Source organism: Cherax quadricarinatus, chromosome 3, assembly GCF_038502225.1.
Source record: "Cherax quadricarinatus isolate ZL_2023a chromosome 3, ASM3850222v1, whole genome shotgun sequence".
NCBI classification, from domain to species: Eukaryota; Metazoa; Arthropoda; class Malacostraca; order Decapoda; family Parastacidae; genus Cherax; species Cherax quadricarinatus.
Genome location: NC_091294.1, coordinates 40,635,110 through 40,655,154, shown reverse-complemented (window position 1 = coordinate 40,655,154; position 20,045 = coordinate 40,635,110). Strand labels below are relative to the sequence as shown.

Genomic DNA, 20,045 nt, shown 5'->3' with positions numbered 1-20,045 from the left:
GTGTGTGTGTGTGTGTGTGTGTGTGTGTGTGTACTCACCTAGTTGTACTCAGCTAGTTGTGGTTGAAGGGGTCGAGTCACAGCTCCTGGCCCCGCCTCTTTACTGGTCGTTACTAGATCACTCTTCCTGCTCCATGAACTTTATCATACCTCTTCTTAAAGCAATGTATGGATCCTGCCTTCACTACATCACTTCCCAGACTATTCCACTTCCTGAGAACTCTGTGACTGAAGAAATACTTCCTAACATCCCTGTGATTCCTCTGCGTTTTCAGCTTCCAACTGTGACCCCTTGCTTCTCTGTACCATCTCTGGAACATCCTGTCTCTGTCCACCTTGTCGATTCCTCTCAGTATTTTTTTATGTCGTTATCATATCCTCCTGTCTCTCCTGTCCTCCAGTGTAGCCAGGTCGATTTCTCTTAACCTCTCCTCGTAGGACATGCCCCTTAGCTCCTGGACTAGTCTTGTTGCAAACATTTTGCACTTTCTCTAGTTTCCTTACGTTCTTGGCTAGGTGTGGGTTCCAAACTGGTGCTGCATAATCCAATATGGGCCTAATGTACACAGTGTACAGAGTCCTGAACGATTCCTTATTGAGATGTCGGAATGCTGTTCTGAGGGTTGCTAGGCGCCCATATGCTGCAGCAGTTATTCGGTTGATGTGCGCTTCAGGAGATGTGCCAAGTGTTATACTCACCCCAAGATCTTTTTCCTTGAGTGAGGTTTGTAGTCTCTGATGTGTGTGTGTGTGTGTGTGTGTGTGTGTACTCACCTAGTTGTACTCACCTAGTTGTGGTTGCAAGGGTCGATTCATAGCTCCTGGCCCCTTCTCTTCACTGGTCGTTACTGGGTCACTCAACCTGAACCATGAGCTTTATCATACCTCTGCTTAAAGCTATGTGTGGATCCTGCCTCCACTACATCGCTTCCCAAACTACTTCCCAGACTACTCTGTGACTGAAGAAATGCTTCTTAACATCCCTGTGATTCATCTGTGTCTTCAACTTCCAACTGTGTCCCCTTGTTGATGTGTCCCATCTCTGAAACATCCTGTCTTCGTCCACCTTGTCAATTCCTCTCAGTATTTTATATGTCGTTATCATGTCCCCCCTATCTCTCCTGCCCTCCAGTGTCGTCAAGTCGATTTGTATTAATCGTCTCCTCGTGGGACATACCCCTTAGCTCTGGGACTAGTCTTGTTGCAAACCTTTGCACTTCTCAAGTTTCTTTAGGTGCTTGGCTAGGTGTGGGTTCCAAACTGGTGCCGCATACTCCAATGTGTGTGTGTGTGTGTGTGTACTCACCTAGTTGTACTCACCTAGTTGAGGTTGCGGGGGTCGAGTCCGAGCTCCTGGCCCCGCCTCTTCACTGATCGCTACTAGGTCACTCTCCCTGAGCCGTGAGCTTTATCATACCTCTGCTTAAAGCTATGTATGGATCCTGCCTCCACTACATCGCTTCCCAAACTATTCCACTTCCTGACTACTCTGTGGCTGAAGAAATACTTCCTAACATCCCTGTGATTCATCTGTGTCTTCAGCTTCCAACTGTGTCCCCTTGTTACTGTGTCCGATCTCTGGAACATCCTGTCTTTGTCCACCTTGTCAATTCCTCTCAGTATTTTGTATGTCGTTATCATGTCCCCCCTATCTCTCCTGTCCTCCAGTGTCGTCAGGTTGATTTCCCTTAACCTCTCCTCGTAGGACATACCTCTTAGCTCTGGGACTAGTCTTGTTGCAAACCTTTGCACTTTCTCTAGTTTCTTCACGTGCTTGGCTAGGTGTGGGTTCCAAACTGGTGCCGCATACTCCAATATGGGCCTAACATACACGGTGTACAGGGTCCTGAATGATTCCTTATTAAGATGTCGGAATGCTGTTCTGAGGTTTGCTAAGCGCCCATATGCTGCAGCAGTTATTTGGTTGATGTGCGCTTCAGGAGATGTGCCTGGTGTTATACTCACCCCAAGATCTTTTTCCTTGAGTGAGGTTTGTAGTCTCTGACCCCCTAGACTGTGTGTGTGTGTGTGTGTGTGTGTGTGTGTACTCACCTAGTTGTACTCACCTAGTTGAGGTTGCGGGGGTCGAGTCCGAGCTCCTGGCCCCGCCTCTTCACTGATCGCTACTAGGTCACTCTCCCTGAGCCGTGAGCTTTATCATACCTCTGCTTAAAGCTATGTATGGATCCTGCCTCCACTACATCGCTTCCCAAACTATTCCACTTACTGACTACTCTGTGGCTGAAGAAATACTTCCTAACATCCCTGTGATTCATCTGTGTCTTCAGCTTCCAACTGTGTCCCCTTGTTACTGTGTCCAATCTCTGGAACATCCTGTCTTTGTCCACCTTGTCAATTCCTCTCAGTATTTTGTATGTCGTTATCATGTCCCCCCTATCTCTCCTGTCCTCCAGTGTCGTCAGGTTGATTTCCCTTAACCTCTCCTCGTAGGACATACCTCTTAGCTCTGGGACTAGTCTTGTTGCAAACCTTTGCACTTTCTCTAGTTTCTTTACGTGCTTGGCTAGGTGTGGGTTCCAAACTGGTGCCGCATACTCCAATATGGGCCTAACGTATACGGTGTACAGGGTCCTGAACGATTCCTTATTAAGATGTCGGAATGCTGTTCTGAGGTTTGCTAGGCGCCCATATGCTGCAGCAGTTATTTGGTTGATGTGCGCTTCAGGAGATGTGCCTGGTGTTATACTCACCCCAAGATCTTTTTCCTTGAGTGAGGTTTGTAGTCTCTGACCCCCTAGACTGTACTCCGTCTGCGGCCTTCTTTGCCCTTCCCCAATCTTCATGACTTTGCACTTGGTGGGATTGAACTCCAGGAGCCAATTGCTGGACCAGGTCTGCAGCCTGTCCAGATCCCTTTGTAGTTCTGCCTGGTCTTCGATCGAGTGTATTCTTCTCATCAACTTCACGTCATCTGCAAACAAGGACACCTCAGAGTCTATTCCTTCCGTCATGTCGTTCACAAATACCAGAAACAGCACTGGTCCTAGGACTGACCCCTGCGGGACCCCGCTGGTCACAGGTGCCCACTCTGACACCTCGCCACGTACCATGACTCGCTGCTGTCTTCCTGACAAGTATTCCCTGATCCATTGTAGTGCCTTCCCTGTTATCCCTGCTTGGTCCTCCAGTTTTTGCACCAATCTCTTGTGTGGAACTGTGTCAAACGCCTTCTTGCAGTCCAAGAAAATGCAATCCACCCACCCCTCTCTCTCTTGTCTTACTGCTGTCACCATGTCATAGAACTCCAGTAGGTTTGTGACACAGGATTTCCCGTCCCTGAAACCATGCTGGCTGCTGTTGATGAGATCATTCCTTTCTAGGTGTTCCACCACTCTTCTCCTGATAATCTTCTCCATGATTTTGCATACTATACATGTCAGTGACACTGGTCTGTAGTTTAATGCTTCATGTCTGTCTCCTTTTTTAAAGATTGGGACTACATTTGCTGTCTTCCATGCCTCAGGCAATCTCCCTGTTTCGATAGATGTATTGAATATTGTTGTTAGGGGTACAAGCGCCTCTGCTCCCTCTCTCAATACCCATGGGGAGATGTTATCTGGCCCCATTGCCTTTGAGGTATCTAGCTCACTCAGAAGCCTCTTCACTTCTTCCTCGGTTGTGTGCACTGTGTCCAGCACTTGGTGGTGTGCCCCACCTCTCCGTCTTTCTGGAGTCCCTTCTGTCTCCTCTGTGAACACTTCTTTGAATCTCTTGTTGAGTTCTTCACATACTTCACGGTCATTTCCTGTTGTCTCTCCTCCTTCCTTCCTTAGCCTGATTACCTGGTCCTTGACTGTTGTTTTCCTCCTGATGTGGCTGTACAACAGTTTCGGGTCAGATTTGGCTTTCGCTGCTATGTCATTTTCATATTGTCTTTGGGCCTCCCTTCTTATCTGTGCATATTCGTTTCTGGCTCTACGACTGTTCTCCTTATTCTCCTGGGTCCTTTGCCTTCTATATTTCTTCCATTCCCTAGCACACTTGGTTTTTGCCTCCCTGCACCTTTGGGTAAACCATGGGCTCATCCTGGCTTTTTCATTACTCCTGTTACCCTTGGGTACAAACCTCTCCTCAGCCTCCTTGCATTTTGTTGCTACATATTCCATCATCTCATTAACTGGCTTCCCTGCCAGTTCTCTGTCCCACTGAACCCCGTTCAGGTAGTTCCTCATTCCTGTGTAGTCCCCTTTCTTGTAGTTTGGCTTCATTCGTCCTGGCCTTCCTGCTTCTCCCTCCACTTGTAGCTCTACTGTGTATTCGAAGCTTAAAACCACATGGTCACTGGCCCCAAGGGGTCTTTCATATGTGATGTCCTCGATATCTGCACTACTGAAGGTGAATACTAAGTCCAGCCTTGCTGGTTCATCCTCTCCTCTCTCTCTTGTAGTGTCCCTTACGTGTTGGTACATGAAGTTCTCCAGTACCACCTCCATCATCTTAGCCCTCCATGTATCTTGGCCCCCATGTGGGTCCAAGTTCTCCCAATCGATCTCCTTGTGGTTAAAGTCACCCATGATCAGGAGCTTTGCCCTGCATGCATGAGCTCTTCTGGCCACTCTAGCCAGTGTGTCAACCATCGCTCTATTGCTCTCGTCGTACTCTTGCCTTGGCCTCCTGCTGTTCTGTGGTGGGTTATACATCACTGCTATTACCACCTTGGGACCTCCAGAGTGAAGTGTTCCCACTATGTAATCACTTTCTTCTCCGCTATCTCCTCTCTCCAGCTCATCAAAATTCCAGCGATTTTTGATCAGCAACGCCACTCCTCCACCCCCCCTGTTCCCTCTGTCTTTCCTCAGGATTTGGTGTGTGTGTGTGTGTGTGTGTGTGTGTGTGTGTGTGCGTGTGTGTGTGTACCAATCTATATGTAGTCAACTATATATGGTTACAGGGGTCGAATTCTAACTCCTGGTTCCCGCCTCTCAGCTTGCCGCATGCCATATTCATTCCCTCCTAGCCTCGTGGGCCATATCATACCTGCTCTTACAACTATGGATGGAGTCTGCATCCACCACTTCATCACCGAGATCATCCCACTTCCCGACCATCCTGAGACTGAAGAAATGCTTCCTGACATCCTTATTTCCCTTGAATATTTTGTGCGTTGTTATAATGTCTCCCCTGGTTCTTCTTGTATGATAGAAAGAGAGAGAGAGAGAGAGAGAGAGAGAGAGAGAGAGAGAGATTGCTGAAAACAAGAGATAATCAGATTCCATTTTCCCATTTATATTTAAGTGATGCAATTATAAGAGTCTACGCCAGGCGCCATTAGTGACGATTATCCACATTTAAACTTAATTTAGATAATCCAGGAATTATCTTAAGCGCTCGCGTATACTTCAACAGGACTTGTCCAGATGTTATTTTATAATCGGTGTCTGTTGTCGTATATTCCTTCTGTCCACCACAGGTGTGAGTTACGACAGGTATTACTCGCAGTATGCGACTTACTGCAGGTGTTACGTACACACGAGGTGTTACCTATGGCAGGTATTACATAGGGAAGAGGTTGCTCACGATAGATGTTACATCAGGTGCTACTAACAGCTGGAGTTACTTATGATAGGTGCTACTTACGACAGGTAATATTTACTAATGACGCTACTTTTGACACGCGTTATAACAGTTGTTACTAATAACATGTATTATAACAGGTGTTACCAACGACAAGTGTTATAAAAATGTGTTACCTGTGACAAGTGTTACTTATGACAGGTGTTACTGATGTTTATTGCTGTTATGATGCTAATAGTGATGGCTGATATGATAATGACTAATGATGATGACTGGTGAAAGCGGTGAGGATGACTGTGAAGAGTGTTGTGATGAAGGTGTTGACTACAGAGGTGATGATGACGAGGGAAAATGACTTGGATAAATTGGGTGGATAAAGCGGCAGACTGACAAAATTACGAAGGCCGAAAATGCAGATAAAGTCTAGCTGACTCATACGAGGAGAGGAGAGTACGACATAACACCATAACACCATAAGTACATTCAGTCATAAGTACGAGAAACAGATATAAGAACCGTCTTAGGACCAACAGGGAGAGTAAGAGACTACGGTGGTAAACTAAAGAAGAAAAATTTGTCGAACAGAGGCTGGCAGATATTTTGTAAGATGTATTGTAAGAAGAGTCGGGAAGTGTAACAACTACCCAAAATTGAAAAAAAAGAAAGCTTTAAAAATGACATTTAAGGCAAAAGAAGACCTTTAATTGTTAAGAAGATTCACCTACAAGGAGCTTTTTATGACCTATTTGAAGGGAAGCCTCTTAAAAATAAAAGGTTACCCTTGTCAGATCACAGCCACAGTCCGATCATTAAACATATTCAACTGAAGATGGGACACCGTGAGCTCCAACCCGTAACCAGACGCACAAGAACTCAACCACACGCGCATAACGCAGACTCATGACACTAGGTCTGGATGGTCAGTCACATCAAGAAGGTCAGTGTTCGCACTTGCGCCTACGCAAGGGTTACTTAAAGAGTCTGGAGCACAGTTAGAAGAGCTGGTAGGAAAGACCTCAGACAAGTGAAAGTCAGACTACAAAAGACTTAAAAAACAAAAAAACACGGGAGACTGGAAGACGCCACAGCAGATCAGATCTTTTTAGTTGGTCGTGAACCGATCACCAGCCATTTATAATTCCAGTTCTGTATTCCATTTGTCCTTCATTTCCTTCTTTTTCCATAACTACGCACCGTTGAGCAGCATCTTCCGTCCCAGGTGGCCATCTTACCGATGGTGGTGGCGCTGCTGCTGCAGGCGGCGACGGTGAAGCTGGAGCAGCTTCCTGTCAGGCAGCCTCTGGGCTACACCATCAGGACTCCAGCGGTGCCCTTCACAGCCGAAGATGCAGAGTCCAGGAGGTTGGGTCCAAGCCTGAAGCACAAGGATCCCACCCAGTCTTACCAGCAGCCTGTACAGACCTACACACAGCCTGTTTCTGCACGTGTACAGACCTACAGACAGCCTGCTTCTGTCCCCGTACAGACCTACAGACAGCCTGCTTTTGTCCCCGTACAGACCTACAGACAGCCTGCTTTTGTCCCCGTACAGACCTACAGACAGCCTGCTTCTGAGCCCGCACGTACCTACACACAGCCTGCTTCTTCCCCTACAAAGACCTACAGAAAGTCTGCTGTAGTCCCAGCACAGACGTACCGACAGAGTGTTCCTGAACCTTCACTGATCTACAAAGAACCTTCACCAGTTCCTGCCCAGACCTATCGAGAACCAGCTTCTGCACCTTTACAGACTTACAAATTGCCTGTTTCTGTCTATGTACAGACCAACCGACAATCTGTTCCTAGCCATTTACAGAAATACCAAGAACAAGCACGTCCTGTACAGACCTACCAAGAACCTCCACTACGTCCTGCACAGACCTACCAAGAACCTTCACCACGTCCTGCGCAGACCTACAAAGAACCTTCACCACGTCCTGCGCAGACCTACAAAGAACCTTCACCACGTCCTGCGCAGACCTACAAAGAACCTTCACCACGTCCTGCGCAGACCTACAAAGAACCTTCACCACGTCCTGTACAGACCTACCAAGAACCTCCACCACGTCCTGTACAGACCTACCAAGAACCTGAACCACGTCCTTCACAGACCTACCAAGAACCTTCACTACGTCCTGTACAGACCTACCAAGAACCTTCACCACGTCCTGTACAGACCTACCAAGAACCTCCACCACGTCCTGCACAGACCTACCAAGAACCTCCACCACGTCCTGCACAGACCTACCAAGAACCTTCACTACGTCCTGTACAGACCTACCCAGAACCTGAACCACGTCCTGCACAGACCTACCAAGAACCTCCACCACGTCCTGCACAGATTTACCAAGAACCTCCACCACGCCCTGTACAGACCTACCAAGAACCTCCACCACGTCCTGCACAGACCTACCAAGAACCTCCACCACGTCCTGCACAGACCTACCAAGAACCTCCACCACGTCCTGCACAGATCTACCAAGAACCTTCACCACGTCCTGTACAGACCTACCAAGAACCTCCACCACGTCCTTCAGAGACCTACCAAGAACCTCCACCACGTCCTGCACAGATCTACCAAGAACCTCCACCACGTCCTGCACAGACCTACCAAGAACCTCCAGCACGTCCTTCACAGACCTACCAAGAACCTCCACCACGTCCTGCACAGAACTACAGACAACCTCCAACCCTTAAACAAACTTTCCAGGAGCCTCCAAAAGGTCCTGAACAGACCTACAGACAGCCATTAACAGTACCTGAGGAGATATACCAAGAACCTCCAGCAGCCCTTGTACAGACTTACAGACAGCCTCCAGTAGCGCCTGTGAAAAGCCACCAGGAACGACCACCAGCTCTTGTACAGACTAACAAGCAACTACCTTCAGCCCCTATAAAGACTTACAGACAAACATCAACAAGCCCTGTAGAGACCTACGGACCCCCTACACAAGCCCCCGTACAGACCTATCAGCAGCCTGCCACAGACTACATGGTAAGTTCACACTGTCTAATATTTTAAAATCATAATTAATAGAAAGAGTATAATGTCATAATACCCTGGATGGAAGAGAAATCACTTTAAAAACCTTTAACGATGTTTTGGTCCATCCTGGACCATTGTCAAATACACACACACACACACACACACACACACACACACACACACACACACACACACACACATATATATATATATATATATATATATATATATGTCGTGCCGAATAGGCAGAACTTGCGATCTTGGCTAAAATAGCAACGTTCATCTTGCCATATAGAACAAGTGAAAATTTGTGTATGCAATAATTTCGCCAAAATCATTCTGAACCTAACGAAAAAAAATATATTTCACTGTGTTTGTCTAGTATTAAATTATTATAAACAAATCTAAAATATATTTAGTTGGGATAGGCTAAAAGAAATTGTTATTGTTATAATAAGGTTAGGTAAGTTTTCTAAGATTCTTTTGGAGCAAAATTAAAATTTTTTACATATACGTTAATGAAAAAAATACATCTTTAAACGTATAAGAGAAAATTTTAGAAAGAACTTAATTTTAAATGAGTTCTTGCTAATTGACCAGTTTTACATATTCGGCACGACATATATATATATATATATATATATATATATATATATATATATATATATATATATATATTTTTTTTTTATTTTTTTATTATCACACCGGCCGATTCCCACCAAGGCAGGGTGGCCCGAAAAAGAAAAACTTTCACCATCATTCACTCCATCACTGTCTTGCCAGAAGGGTGCTTTACACTACAGTTTTTAAACTGCAACATTAACACCCATTAGGTAGTAGGTTGGTAGACAGCAACCACCCAGGGAAGTACTACCGTCCTGCCAGATGACTGTGAAACAAAAACCTGTAACTGTTTTGCATGATGGTAGGATTGCTGGTTTCTTTTTCTGTCTCATAAACACGCTAAGATAACAGGGATATCTTGCTACTCCTACTTACACTTTGGTCACACTTCATAGACACGCACATGCATATATATATATATACATACATCTAGGTTTTTCTCCTTTTTCTAAATAGCTCTTGTTCTTTTTATTTCTTCTATTGTCCATGGGGAAGTGGAAAAGAATCTTTCCTCCGTAAGCCATGCGTGTCGTATGAGGCGACTAAAATGCCGGGAGCAATGGGCTAGTAACCCCTTCTCCTGTATACAATTACTAAAAAAGAGAAGAAGAAAAACTTTATATATATATATATATATATATATATATATATATATATATATATATATATGTCGTGCCGAATAGGCAGAACTTGCGATCTTGGCTTAAATAGCAACGCTCATCTTGCCATATAGGACAAGTGAAAATTTGTGTATGCAATAATTTCGCCAAAATCATTCTGAACCTAACGAAAAAAATATATTTCACTGTGTTTGTTTAGTATTAAATTATTGTAAACAAATCTAAAATATATATAGTTGGGTTAGGCTAAAATAAATTGTTCTTGTTATAATAAGGTTAGGTAAGTTTTCTAAGATTCTTTTGGTGCAAAATTAAAATTTTTTACACTAACATTGATGAAAAATATATATCTTTAAACGTATAAGAGAAAATTTTAGAAAGGATTTAATTTTAAATGAGTTCTTGCTAATTGACCAGTTTTACATATTCGGCACGACACACACACACACACACACACATATATATACATTATATATATATATATATATATATATATATATATATATATATATATATATATATATATATATATATATATATATTAACCTTGACTGAAGAGATAATGAGGAGGTATACAGAATGGAGGTGTTGTGTATGCGACATGTATGCTCTTCAACTTCAGGACATATATACATTTACAATAAGGATGAAGGATGATCGTGAATAATAATAATAATAATAATAATAATAATAATAATAATAATAATAATAATAATAATAATAATATGCCCCATCCTTACCGTGGCTTTCCGAGGCCCCCTGACAATATTCCTACAGCCTCTCCACTATTCAATACCCTCCATTTACGTTCCGTGACGCTTTCCTACCGTAGTACAGGGAAACTCACGCACCTTAACACCCTTCTGCCGCAGGCGCCACCGCACTACGACTTCCGATACACCGTGGGTGACCGGGATGCCTACGGGAGTCAAGTTGATTTCGGTCACCAGGAGACCCGTGACCTCGGTCACACCTCCGGCAGGTGGGTTCTGTCTTCTACCCTTCCCCATCTCTGTCCTTTGCCCTACCATCCCGTCCGTCTCTTCTTCCCGTTTTCTTCACCCATACCATCCATCTTCTCCGTTTCCCGCTCTTTCCTCTCCTTTGGTTTTCACTATGCAGTCCATACTGTGTGATGGAATATGACAGGGAAACACAGCTAATTTTTGTTGCTATTATTTAACTCTCACGACTTTGGCAGTAGCACATTACTGCTGTGTCCAGTTTTCCTAAATAAAAAAAATGAATAAGTAAGGAAGAGATAAATAAGAAGCTAGAGAAGACAACAATGTGGAGATAGATAGATAGATAGATAGATAGATAGATAGAGAGAGAGAGAGAGAGAGAGAGAGAGAGAGAGAGTGTTAGTTACCATTTTGTCCTAGGCACATGTCGATTAGACACTAGGCCTGTTTGTGTGTGTTTTGCTCCTTTTTTTTTTTTGAGAGGTATGATAAGGCTATCGAGGCTAGGAGAGAATGATTCTAGCCGCGACCAGCAAAGAGGCGAGGCCAGGAGCTGAGACTCGACCATTGCAACCACATATAGGTGAATGTGAGTGTGTGTGTATGTGTGTGTGTGTGTGTGTGTGTGTGTGTGTGTGTGTGTGTGTGTGTGTGTGTGTGTGTGTGTGTGTGTGTGTGTGTGTACGTGTACTCACCTAGTTGTACTCACCTAGTTTAGGTTGCAGGGGTCGAGTCCAAGCTCCTGGCCCCGCCTCTTCACTGGTCGCTACTGGTCACTCTCCCTGAACCTTCAGCTTTATCATACCTCTACTTAAAGCTATGTATGGATCCTGCCTCCACTACATCGCTTGTGTGTGTGTGTGTGTGTGTGTGTATGTGTATGTGTGTATGTGTATGTATGTGTGTGTGTGACTGTTTCTTGTTTTAATTCAAGTGTGATTATTTTATTTTCACTTTCAAAACGAGAGATGCCAAGCCCATGATGATCCTTTTCAAATCACTTGTTCTCTCTAGGCTGGAATACTGCTGTACATTAACATCTCCATACAAAGCAGGTGAAATCGCAGATCTAGAGAGTGTACAGAGATCCTTTACTGCACGTATAAGTTGTGTCAAGCACCTTAACTACTGGGAACGCTTGGAAGCACTTGACTTGTACTCGTTGGAACGCAGGCGGGAGAGATATATCATAATCTACACTTGGAAAATCTTGGAAGGAATGGTCCCAAATCTGCACACAGAAATCACTCCCTACGAAAGTAAAAGACTGGGCAGGCGATGCAAAATGCCCCCAATAAAAAGTAGGGGCGCCATTGGTACACTAAGGGAAAACACCATAAGTGTCCGGGGCCCAAAACTGTTCAACAGCCTCCCATCAAGCATTAGGGGAATTGCCAATAAACCCCTGGCTGCCTTCAAGAGAGAGCTGGACAGATACCTAAAGTCAGTGCCGCATCAGCCGGGCTGTGGCTCGTACGTTGGACTGCGTGCGGCCAGCAGTAACAGCCTAATTGATCAGGCCCTGATCCATCGGGAGGCCTGGTCGTGGACCGGGCCGCGGGGGCGTTGATCCCCGGAATAACCTCCAGGTAACCCATGAGAAGTACAAAGCTCACACAATGGTTTATTATCAGCTATATCAGGAGTCAAAGGAATATGTACTCTTGTTTTTCTACATTAACATTACACCGTGAAATTCACCTCCGGCTCAAAAAAAATTTCTTAATATAAGCCCAAACTGCGTCCTCAAATCAACACATTTATCCTTAACTACTATATCCAAACACAATACTCCAAATCTACATTAGTTTGTCTTCAAGCCTCAAAAGAACACTAGTGATGCCATTTTGAAAACAAACGTTAATAGACCTATAACAACAAATTACGTAGGCTATAGTGTTCCAAAATGCGTAACGTATTTATTCTCACTTGATAATTTCCCATTAACGTGAAAATAAAAGATAGAGGCTTATAACGAGTGTCAGTGCGGAACGTCACTCGTCCTCTTTAAAATACTGGTTTTGAACTAAGAAAAAGAACAGATTTGTTGAATCACATATACCTGGAGAGGATTTCGGGAGTCAACGTCCCCGCGGCTCGGTCTGAGACCTGGTTTCGTGGTGGATCAGAAAGAGATGCTGGATAAGTTAGCCATAGATGTAATTATGTCTAAGAGGGGGTTCCGAAACATATGTAGCATTTTGCCTAGAAGGGGAGTGGGCTGTTTGCGTGCTGGCCGCACGCAAACTGACGGACGAACCATAGCCCGGTTGGTCAGGTACTGATTTTAGGTGCCTGTTCAGTGCCTTCTTGAAGACAGCCAGGAGTCTATTGGTAATCCACCTTATGTATGCTGGGAGGCAGTTGAACAGTCTTGGGCTCCGGACACTTATTGTGTTGTCTCTCAGCGTACTCGTGGTGCCCCTGCTTTTCATTGGGGGAATGTTGCATCTCCTGTCGAGTCTTTTGCTTTCATAGGGAGTGATTTTCGTGTGCAAGCTTGGTACTATTCCCTCTAGGATTTTCCAAGTGTATATTATAATGTATCTCTCTCGCCCGTGTTCCAGGGAATACAAATCAAGGGACTTCAACAGTTTCCAGTAATTTAGGTGCCTTATCTTACTTATGTCGTGAAAGTTCTTTGTACACTCTCCAGGTCAGCAATTTCGCGTGCCTTGAAGGGGGCAGTTAGTGTACAGCAGTATTCCAGCCTAGATTATCATTATTATAATCAAGGGGGAAGCGCTAAACCCGGAGGATTATACAGCGCCTGGGGGGGGATGTGGAAGGCATTCAGGCTTAATTCGGGGAACTGGAGCACAGATCCAATTCCCTAAATCAAGAGCCCCTCACCAACATCAAGGAACCTTCCTTGAGGGGATTCCAGCCTAGAGAAAACAAGTGATTTGAAGACAATCATCATGGGCTTGGAGTCCCTGGTTTTGAAAATCCTAATTAGCCATCCTATCATTTTCTTAGCAGATGCGGTAGATACTTTGTGGTCTTTGAAGACGAGATCCTCTGGCATTATCACTCCCGGGTCCTTCATATTACTTTTCGCGCTATTGTATGGTTAGAATTTGTTGTATACTCTGACACAATTTTAATTTCCTCAAGTTTTCCATATCTGAGTAGTTGAAATTTCTCTTCATTGAACTTCATATTGTTTTGAGTGGCCCATTGAAGTTTTGGTTGATGTCCGCTTGGGGTCTTGCGGTGTCTTCGATGGAGGACACTGTCTTGGCAATTCGGGTGTCATCCGCAAAGGAATTATTATTATTATCAAAAAGAAGCGCTAAGCCACAAGGGCTATACAGATCCGCAAAGGAAGACACGGAGCTATGGTTTACATCTTTGTCTATGACAGATACAAGGATGAGGAATAGGATGGGAGCCAGTATTGTGCCTTTTGGAATAGAGCTTTTCACCGTAGCTGCCTCGGACTTTATTCTGTTTACTATTACTCTGTGTTCTATTTGTCAGGATGTTACAGATCCATCTACCAACTTTTACTGTTATTCCTGAATCACGCATTTTGTGCGCTATTACACCGTGGTCACACTTGTCGAAGGCTTTTGCAATGTCTGTGTATACTACATCTGCATTTTGTTTATCCTCTATAGCATCTAGGACCTTGTCATAGTGGTTCAGTAGCCGAGACAGGCAGGAGTGACTTGCTCTAAATCCGGGTTACCCTGGGTTGTGTAATTGATTGGTATCTAGGTGATTGGCGATCTTGCTTTAGAACCCTTTCAAATTATTATTATAATCAAGGGGGAAGCGCTAAACCCGGAGGATTATACAGCGCCTGGGGAGGGGGGGATGTGGAAGGCATTCAGGCTTAATTCGGGGAACTGGAGCACAGAACCCTTTCAAAGATTTTTATGATATTGAATGTTAGTGCTATCGTTCCGTAGTTCTTTGTAATTGCTTTACTGCCACTCATGTTTTTAGCGAGTGTGGGATGACCCCTGTGTCCATGCTCCCTCTCCATAGAATGCTGAGGGCACGTGACAGGGGCTTCTTGCAGTTCTTGATGAATACGGACTTCCATGAGTCTGGGCCTGGGGCAGAGATTTTTGAGATGACCAAATTTTGGGTTTCGTTCATAAAGAATTTACTTTGATTGTTGACCCTTAGTCTGGGCAGCGGCTCGCTGAACCAGAGTCGTTTTGGGACTTCAGTATCTCACTCATTTCTTGTATGTCATCTGTGTATGTCCCATCTCGCCTAAGCAGGGACCCAATACTGGATTATTATTATAATCAAGGGGGAAGCGCTAAACCCGGAGGATTATACAGCGCCTGGGGGATGTGTGGAAGGCATTCAGGCTTAATTCGGGGAACTGGAGCACAGATCCAATTCCCTAAATCAAGAGCCCCTCACCAACATCAAGGAGCCCAATACTGGATGTTGTTTATTCCTTAGATTTGGCCTAAGTTTTTTTTTTTCAGTTTCCTTTATGGCTTTTAGTTCTTCCTGTGATTCTTGTCTCCTCTAAGATTCCTTCAGCTTAAGTTCGATACTTGCTATTTCAATGACCACTGCCTCTCTTCGTATTTCAGATATATTGGCCCCTCTCAGCAACTCTGCGATTCTTCGTCGTCTGTATAGGGAGCGTCTCACTTTCTAGTTTACATCTTCTCTTTCTCCATTGCAGCTACTACATCCTGCTGCCAGACTCCCGGGTCATGAAAGTAGTGTATTACGCTGACGAGACTGGCTTCCATCCCGAGTACACCTACGAGGGTGAGGCTGAGCTCGATCTTCCTCAGCTAGACCCTTTCCAACGGCTGAACACCTACGAGGGAGGCGCAAAACTAGATTCTCCGGAAGTGGATCGATACCCTCGGCCATCTCGTCTATATTCTAGCCCTAGTGAGAAATAGAAAGGCAGTTGGAAGAGATTAGGGAAGAGAAATTAGTTGATCCACAGCATGTAGGTCCTTAATTAAATTTGTTTCTGGCAGGGAGAAGAGGCTGCTGATCTACCTGGCCTGGTGGTTAACGCTCTCGCTTCACACGGCGAGGTCTGGGTTCGATTCCCAGCCAGGGTAGAAACATTGGGCGTGTTTCTTTCCACCTGTTGTCTATGTTCCCCATCATTAAAATGGGTACCTGGGCGTCAGTCGACTGGTGTGGGTCGCATCCTGGGACACTGACCTAATTTGCCCGAAATGCAGAGCATAACAAGAGTGTCTATATAGTAGTATGTCATTGTCAGCTAGGACTGTATACCTTGTACATGCACTTGTAGTAAATAGATATATTATTATTAACCACTGACGTGGGCGAGTAGAAATTTGTGGTCCTCTGTAGGTGGAAATAGGTGGGTGCGAGTACGGTCAGTATTATTATTATAATCAAAAAGAAGCGCTAAGCCACAAGGACTATACAGCACGGTCAGTCTAGCTTTGGCAAATAGGTATATTAATTCCAAATTATTATTATAATCAAAAAGAAGCGCTAAGCCACAAGGGCTATACAGCTATTAATTCCAAAGAATTCTGTCCAGACGTCCTAGCTTTCACTCATTCATCAGCAAGTACAAGTTTGTAGGACTTATTCTGTGTTAAGCAAGTTTTTATTCAGGTACACAAATAGTTATATATTATACATAGCATGCGTGTAGATTACCTAGGATATTCCCCCCCCTCAAAAAAAAAAAAAAAAAAAATTATTTCCATTAGCTTAGCAACTAGACCATCCAGGCCTAGCAGCTAGATAATCCTATGCCTTTCAATTAGATTACTTGCAAATATACCATCGTTTTCTGCTAAATTCCCACAAGACTGGCAAGAGCATTTCTTCTGAATCTTCAAAAACTTAAAGGGTCAGATTTTCCCTTAGTCATGCAAATATTGAAGGTTTAATAATTATTCATCCAAAAATGATTAAAATTATTTTCCTCGTGTTATTATTATTATAATCAAAAAGAAGCGCTAAGCCACAAGGGCTATACAGCGCTGTCCTCGTGTTGAAGAGTCGTGGGCGGGAATTATTATTATAATCAAAAAAGAAGCGCTAAGCCACAAGGACTATACAGCGCTACAGGGCAGGAAGGAAGCGAGGGCATCAGGTGGCAAAAGGGAGATGGATGAGCAACAGGTTACGGATAACAGCGGGGCAGTGGATGGTGAAAGGGTAAAGGGCAGCAAGAGACTGAACCAGAAAGGGCTGAGGGGAGTGCGAAAAGTATCATCAGAGTTTGTGGAGTAAATCAGTCGTTGTCAAGAAGTCAATGAGAGAGTCAGGATTAAAGGAGGGTCCATCAGCAAGAAGGGAAGGTAAAGAGAGAGTAGGAGAACGAAGACGACGTTGGAGGTAAATTCTGCGTGCTCGTTGATAGAGAGGGCAGTCTAACAGAATGTGGCTAATCGATACTGGAACTTGACACTGCTCACAGAGAGGAACAGGGTGCCTCTCCATGAGATACCCATGAGTAAGACGAGTGTGGCCAATGCGAAGGCGGGAGAGAGTGGTCTCCCAACCTCGGCACTGATGACAAGAAGACGGCCAGTAACCTATGCTCGGTTTAATAGAATGAAGTTTGTTACCGAGCAGAGTTGACCAACGTTGTTGCCAACGGGTGCGAAGGTGGGTAGCTATTGCAGCAAAATAGTCCAGAAATGGAACACCTCGATAGGAAATTGGTAGGTCATATACTGCTGACCGCGCAGCAGTGTCTGCCTGTTCATTGCCCTGTACGTCGACATGACCAGGGACCCAACAAAAAACAATATCTTTATGTTTGGTAGAGATACGGCGTAGCCAAAGTTGGATACGGAGAACTAGGGGATGAGATGTATCAAATTTTCGTATAGCCTGTAGAGCACTAAGGGAGTCTGAGACTACTACAAATGATGACACAGGCATAGATGCGATACGAATAAGTGCTGCAAGAATGGCATACAGTTCAGCAGTAAAAATGCTAGCTGAAGATAGTAAATGCCCTCGTACGACGCTGTCCGGAAACACTGCTGCGAATCCGACGCCGTCTGAAGACTTAGAGCCATCTGTGTACACAGCAGTGGCATGAGAATGAGAGTGGAAGTGATCAAGAAAAAGAGAGCGGGAAGCCACCGTAGGCAGTTGAGCTTTCGAGCAAGGGAGTGAGAAAGAACAGACCCGAACAGCTGGAACTTCCCAGGGGGGTAGGGAAAAGTGAGATGCTACATGAACATATAAAGGTGGTAACTGAAGGGAAGACAAGAGTGAAAGTAGGCGAAGAGAAAAGGGACGGAGCAAACAGGGGCGGCGAACGAATAAAGAATGTCTACTAATATCGGTGACCATTCTATAAATGGAAGGATTGTGTAGATCGTGAGAGCGTACATAGTAACGAAGGCAATGGGCATCACGGCGATCAGACAAGGATGGAACATTTGCTTCTGTATAGAGGCTCTCAACAGGGGAAGAGCGAAAAGCACCAAGGCACAAACGTAAGCCTTGGTGATGGATAGAGTTAAGGCTAGAGAGAGTAGCAGGAGAGGCCGCGGAATAAATCTGGTCACCATAATCGAGTTTCGATAAAACGAGGGCTGAATGTAGGCGAAGCAGAGTTCGACGATCAGCTCCCCAGGAAAGATGAGCAAGGGTTTTAAGAAGGTTTAGCCGGCTGTGACAAGTTGCCTTCAGAGAGGTAATGTGAGGTTTCCAGGTTAACCGACGGTCAAAGAGAAGGCCTAGAAACCTGACTGTATCACGTTCGGGGATACGGGAGCCATAGAGATACAAAGGATGATCGGAGATAACAGAGCGTCTAGTGAAAGTAATTTGGTGAGTTTTGGTACTTGAAAATTTAAACCCATGTGTGGTGGCCCAAGTGGAAACACGGTCGACCGCATGCTGGAGAGAAACTGCAATAAGGTGACAGTCAGCGCCTGCACAAGCAATAGCGAAGTCATCAACATAGAGTGATGACCAAATATTGGGTGGAAGAACAGAGGCCAAATCATTTATAGCAAGGAGAAAAAGTGTTGTGCTTAGAACACATCCCTGAGGGACACCTTCAGCTTGGACGAAGTCCGGGGAAAGAACATTATTGACTCGAACACGGAAATGTCTGTCAGTTAAAAAGTTCTTAAGGAAGGATGGTAGATTGCCTCGGAGGCCTAAGGAATGGGCCTGGGCCAAAATATTATACCTCCAAGTTGTGTCATATGCCTTCTCAAGGTCAAAAAATATGGCAATAACTGAGTGATTATTCGCAAAGGCATTACGAACATACGTATCCAAGCGTAGTAAGGGGTCTATGGTAGAACGACCCTTACGAAAGCCATATTGACTAGCGGAGAGACTGTTGTGAGTCTCTAAATACCACATTAAACGTCGATTTACGAGGCGTTCCATCACTTTGCAAACTGCACTTGTAAGAGCGATGGGGCGATAGTGGGAGGCATCATGTCCTGTAGTACCCGGTTTGCGGAAAGGGAGAACAATGGCAGATTTCCACAGCTGGGGAATTATTATTATTATAATCAAGGGGGAAGCGCTAAACCCGGAGGATTATACAGCCACAGCTGGGGAAGAACTCCTTGTGCCCAAATAAGATTGAAGAGGTGTAAGAGGACTACAAGGGCTGACCGATGTAAATGTTGTAACATACGAATATGAATGTCATCAGGCCCAGCTGCCGATGATCGGCAAGCTGAGAGCGTTGCCTCCAGTTCTTGAAGTGTAAAAGGCACATTATACTGTTCTTCTCCGAGAGAAGAAAAGTCCAAGGGTACTAACTCTCTGGCAGACTTTGAGGAAAGAATTATTATTATTATTATTATAATCAAGGGGGAAGCGCTAAACCCGGAGGATTATACAGCGCCTGGGGGGGGGATGTGGAAGGCATTCAGGCTTAATTCGGGGAACTGGAGCACAGATCCAATTCCCTAAATCAAGAGCCCCTCACCAACATCAAGGAACCTTCCTTGAGGGGTTTTTTGAGGAAAGAAACGAGGGGCATAGATGGAGCCCTCGGGAAATACGGACCAGATGTGTGCCAAGTTCAATGGCAACGTCGAGAGGGTTTGCTATATCAACACCAGTGACCCGTAGAACAGGAGCCGGGTCAGGAGAGTATTTACCACTCAATTTCCTCACTTTTTTCCAGACTGCACTCATAGAAGAAGCAGAGGTGATGGTGGAAACATAGTCTCGCCAACAAGTGCGTTTAGCTTCACGGATGACACGGCGAGCGATCGCACGCTTCTGCTTAAAATCAACAAGTCTCTCAGCGGTTCTATTGTACCGGTACCTGCCCCATGCAGCACGTTTCAAACGTACTGCACGAGCACAAGCAGGAGACCACCAAGGCACGCAC

At 44.8% G+C, this 20,045-nt stretch overlaps 1 protein-coding gene across 1 annotated transcript; it reads left to right on the top strand.

Annotated features, from left to right (window-relative positions):
- Positions 1-6,768: 6,768 nt before the first annotated feature.
- LOC128706511 (uncharacterized) lies at positions 6,769-16,613 on the top strand. Its single transcript, XM_070093227.1, has 3 exons — positions 6,769-8,529; positions 10,637-10,746; positions 15,390-16,613. The coding sequence occupies exons 1-3, from the start codon at positions 6,769-6,771 to the stop codon at positions 15,616-15,618; spliced, it is 2,100 nt and encodes a 699-aa protein (XP_069949328.1). The 3' UTR covers positions 15,619-16,613.
- Positions 16,614-20,045: the final 3,432 nt, after the last annotated feature.

Excerpts from the sequence above, each read along its gene's own strand:
- LOC128706511 (XM_070093227.1), top strand. The coding sequence starts at position 6,769 with ATGGTGGTGGCGCTGCTGCTGCAGGCGGCGACGGTGAAGCTGGAGCAG. Across the intron at positions 8,530-10,636 it reads AGCCTGCCACAGACTACATG|GCGCCACCGCACTACGACTT; the intron begins GTAAGTTCACAC and ends CTTCTGCCGCAG. Across the intron at positions 10,747-15,389 it reads CTCGGTCACACCTCCGGCAG|CTACTACATCCTGCTGCCAG; the intron begins GTGGGTTCTGTC and ends TCTCCATTGCAG.